Genomic DNA, 4,617 nt, shown 5'->3' with positions numbered 1-4,617 from the left:
CAGACAGAAGCAGAGTCATTAGCTGAAAACAGGTTTTGGAGTTTAGCCTCACTAAAGCTGAACTTTGCAACTGTCTCTGTCCCCACTCTGAAACACTTCCTGCCATGAAGTTCTGATGAAGCACCAAACTGCAGTTACTCAGTCAGTGGAGGTTCAGTAGTGCAGTTTCTCACCACTGTTGTTAACTGGAGGCTGACTATGGCGTTATTTTTGTGCCACTATTCTGAGCGCACGTAAAAAAAAAAAAAAGTTTGCTGGTGCAAGTTTTGCCTTTTGAGGAGAAATTTATTTTGAGTGAACAAAGTTCATTCCTGCGTGCATTTTATTTTGCCATTATTTTTTCTAGGCATTGAAGCCATTAAACTAAACCAAAATGGTGGTAATATTAATTTTATCCGGGAAACAAAGAGAAGCATTTTGGATATTCCGCTTTAAGAGTCTGCACCCCACAGGTCTGAATGAGGATTTTTCTATCAATGAGTTTTTCTGAACTGAGCCTTTTTTATTTTTTGTTTTTATTCTAATTTTATCAGTTACATTATTCTCGCATGGGTAATGCGAGATGGCATGTTTATGGGTAATGTTTATTTAATTAATTTTATTCATTTTTTCAGCCAAAGAAGGAGTAGGATTCTCGACAGCTCGTCTTAAGTCTACATTTTAGAGATTTTACATTTTAGAGACATAAATTAGGACCTTTTAACAAATCTGTTCCCGTGTGACGATGTCCTCTTGTTTTTTAATTCAACTGCTGGACCAACCTCCTTTTATTATTAAATACTGCCCTTTTCCCCCTTTTTTGTATATATTCATAGTATTCTTCTTATGTATTTCACACGTGTTATTTTGAGACAGGTGGGGATAATGTCTCCTCCCCCCTGTCATCATCATTAATGATCTAGTCCAGTATTTACTTAAGCGTGACTTAACCCAGAGCTTTCCAAAGTGTGGGGCCCGCCCCCAATTAACCAATACCTACCTGTTATATGTCAGTTGATCTATCTATGAAGTTTCGATTGGTTTGATTGATTTAAGCAATTTTCTACAATGTTTTACTATGACCCTGATGAAGGCCACAAGCCGAAACGCGTTGGTCAATTATTAAAGTTGTTCATCTTCCCTTAAGTGTTGCTGGAGTCCTTGCATTGTGGACTCCCAGGTATTTAAACCCTCGTGGGGGTTGTCCCCTGAAAGGGTCATCGACCCACTGTTGACCATTGATTTATCAAAAGAGCAAATGTGTGTGTCAGCAGGTCCTGAGTGAAACCATTGTGAGACCCTGTTTCACTCTATCATGTAACTCGGTGCTGTCCCTGTTAAAGAGCCAAGAGCCTTTCTTTCCACTTCCTCCATGTAAAGTTTGGCTACAATGGGACACACTGGGGAGCTCACAGCACATCCATGTTTGTGTCTGTAGAAACCCTCGTTGTATTTAAAATATGTGGTGGTAAGGCAGAGGTCTAACAGTGTGCAGACCTGATCAGGGTGAAGCTGGTTCTGGTTTTAAGGAGCTGTCTTGATGTAGTTGTTTCCTGACAGTCTCCACTGCCTCGGTTGGAGGTATACAAGTGAAAAGTGAGACCACATCAAAGGACACTCTGGTTTCATCTGGATCAAGTGTAAGTTTGTGGACCTTGTTGGTGAAGTCAGCAGAGTTTTTGATGTGATGGGGTGTGTTCCCCACAAGGGGAGCTAGGATGGTGATGAGGTGCTTGGAAATGTTGTAGGTGGCTGAGTTTATGCTGCTACCAATGAGCCTGAGTGGGACTCCTTCTTTGTGTGTCTATGGAAGTTCATATATACAGGGTGCAGCATCCCCTGGGTAAAGGTGGTGGTATGCAGGGAGCTCAGTGGCTTTTTTCAAGTTCTTGTTGCAGCTGATGACTGTCTTTTTGTAGCTGCTTCTGGGGTTTCACCTTGAAGCTTCATAGGTATTGTTGTCACTGAGTGTAGTAATGTTTATTTGCTCTGCTTCTTCTTGTCAGGGATAAAATACATATCTATACTTTTGTGTCCCAGCTGAGTAACAGGAGGAGAAGAGTCTGGTGGAGCAGCAGAGGAACAGTTTCAGCCATTTGGACTCGGCTCAGCCACTACAGAGGAAACAATGACTTCAACACAGGAGGTGAGAAAAATATCTCAGTTACATCTATGGCTGTGCGATATGATGAAATGTATATCGAATGACGATATCTGTCTTTTATATTATGGGCTATCATTTGTTTCGTGGTGTTGCAATATACACCGTTTACAGAAATATTTATTTTTTTGTCTTTTATCACCTATGCAAGAATCACGTGAAAGAGTACGGAGAGAGTTTACGGATAAGAAGCAAAGAAGAGCCGTCAGAATAAACCTTAGACTGAAACATGCTTTCCCCCACAAGCGGCCATCTAATAAATACTCACGAAGAAGATGGCGGCCATTACAACTTGTGTCTAAAAATTTATAGCTTCATGCATCATCAAAACACTCGACTCCAGCTGCAGTGTCTTCAGCTGGGCGACTTGTGTGAAATTCAGAGAATTTACAGAAAATGGATCATTTTGTGATCTACAGGGTGGGCCATTTATATGGATACACCATAATAACATGGGAATGGTTGGTGATATTAAAGTCTTTTGACATTGCCAGCCAAAAGATGAAACCTCTAGCTCTGCATTTAGTTGCTTCAATGCCTAGATGACCTTTGTGGACAATATTGGTGTATTCTTTGTGCAGGGATTGGGGAATATTCAATTCCATTCTTTTCTGAATTTTATAATATAAAAATTTAATATAAAGACTTTGGACTTTACTTTCCCCAATTTTTGCTTTAAGTTATTTTGTTATTTACATATTAATGTAAATAATCTAATAATTATCCTTATTGCTGTTTCAGAGGAGCGGTGCTTCAAGGATAGCTGCAGATTTCTGTCAGAATCTGCAGATGATACAGTGCAAGTAAAATGTTCACGTTGTCTTCCCAACAGTTTCACTGACATCTACACTGGATGGCCAGGAAGCCTTCGCGATGTCTTCTCAGGCGCTTCTTCGGCGCTGATAATTGGCGTCTGTCTTGTGTCAGTGACGTAAAAGACGGATTTAATGCGACATGACCATTCAAACAGCAGTCGCTTTCTAAAACATCAGATATGTATCGGATTCAGTACCACATACGAAAGTGACCCAGATCGGATTTGAAAATATCGGATTTGTGCTGTCTTTTGATTGTGGAAAAGAAAACATAACTGGGGACAAAATGACCCAGATTGATTTTTTTTTTCCACTTTAACATTTTCTGCAGTTTGAGTTGCTGTGGTAATTCTGCAGACAGAAAGTGAAACTAAGCAGAGTGTTTTGATCGAAACTTGGTGTGTGTGTGTTGTGACGTGCAGCGAAATATATATATATATATATATATAATAATATATATACGTCACTACACAAGACAGACGCCAATTATCAGCGCCGGAGAAGCGCCGAGAAGACATCGCGAACGCTTCCTGGCCATCCAGTGTAGATGTCAGTGAAACTGTTGGGAAGACAACGTGAACATTTTATTTGTACTGTATAATCTGCAGATTCTGACAGAAATCTGCAGCTATCCTTTGAAGCACCGCTCCTCTAAAACAGCAATAAGGATCATTATTAGGTTATTTACATTATTATGTAAATAACAAAATAACTTAAAGCAAAAATTGGGAAACGTAAAGTCCGAAGTCTTTATATTAAATTTTTATATTATAAAATTCAGAAAAGAATGGAATTGAATATTCCCCAATCCCTGCACAAAGAATACACCAATATTGTCCACAAAGGTCATCTAGGCATTGAAGCAACTAAATGCAGAGCTAGAGGTTTCATCTTTTGGCTGGCAATGTCAAAAGACTTTAATATCACCAACCATTCCCATGTTATTATGGTGTATCCATATAAATGGCCCACCCTGTAGATCACAAAATGATCCATTTTCTGTAAATTCTCTGAATTTCACACAAGTCGCCCAGCTGAAGACACTGCAGCTGGAGTCGAGTGTTTTGATGATGCATGAAGCTATAAATTTTTAGACACAAGTTGTAATGGCCGCCATCTTCTTCGTGAGTATTTATTAGATGGCCGCTTGTGGGGGAAAGCATGTTTCAGTCTAAGGTTTATTCTGACGGCTCTTCTTTGCTTCTTATCCGTAAACTCTCTCCGTACTCTTTCACGTGATTCTTGCATAGGTGATAAAAGACAAAAAAATAAATATTTCTGTAAACGGTGTATATTGCAACACCACGAAACAAATGATAGCCCATAATATAAAAGACAGATATCGTCATTCGATATACATTTCATCATATCGCACAGCCATAGATGTAACTGAGATATTTTTCTCACCTCCTGTGTTGAAGTCATTGTTTCCTCTGTAGTGGCTGAGCTGAGTCCAAATGGCTGAAACTGTTCCTCTGCTGCTCCACCAGACTCTTCTCCTCCTGTTACTCAGCTGGGACACAAAAGTATAGATATGTATTTTATCCCTGACAAGAAGAAGCAGAGCAAATAAACATTACTACACTCAGTGACAACAATACCTATGAAGCTTCAAGGTGAAACCCCAGAAGCAGCTACAAAAAGAAAGTCATCAGTCCTCTC

At 39.6% G+C, this 4,617-nt stretch overlaps 2 protein-coding genes across 2 annotated transcripts in view; one reads left to right on the top strand and one right to left on the bottom strand.

Annotated features, from left to right (window-relative positions):
• Window positions 1-11: 11 nt before the first annotated feature.
• Window positions 12-4,617, top strand: part of LOC121811733 (zinc finger protein 99-like) — a 15,250-nt gene continuing 10,644 nt past the window's right edge. The window contains exon 1 of the mRNA XM_005940395.2: window positions 12-2,125. Within this exon, the coding sequence (XP_005940457.1) occupies window positions 2,108-2,125 (18 nt within the window). The 5' untranslated portion in view covers window positions 12-2,107. The remainder of the gene's footprint in view (window positions 2,126-4,617) is intronic.
• The window catches only part of LOC102290362 (zinc finger protein 239), a 33,472-nt gene continuing 32,599 nt past the window's right edge, over window positions 3,745-4,617 (bottom strand). Inside the window, exon 2 of the transcript XR_006055329.1 lies at window positions 3,745-4,468. The gene's annotated coding sequence lies outside the window, so the exon portion shown is untranslated. The remainder of the gene's footprint in view (window positions 4,469-4,617) is intronic.

The sequence above is a fragment of the Haplochromis burtoni genome, unplaced genomic scaffold (assembly GCF_018398535.1).
Source record: "Haplochromis burtoni strain Fernald_Lab_line unplaced genomic scaffold, NCSU_Asbu1 Contig_291, whole genome shotgun sequence".
Classification (NCBI taxonomy): domain Eukaryota; kingdom Metazoa; phylum Chordata; class Actinopteri; order Cichliformes; family Cichlidae; genus Haplochromis; species Haplochromis burtoni.
Note: the sequence above shows the minus strand (reverse complement) of the source record. Positions and strands in the feature narration are given on the sequence as shown.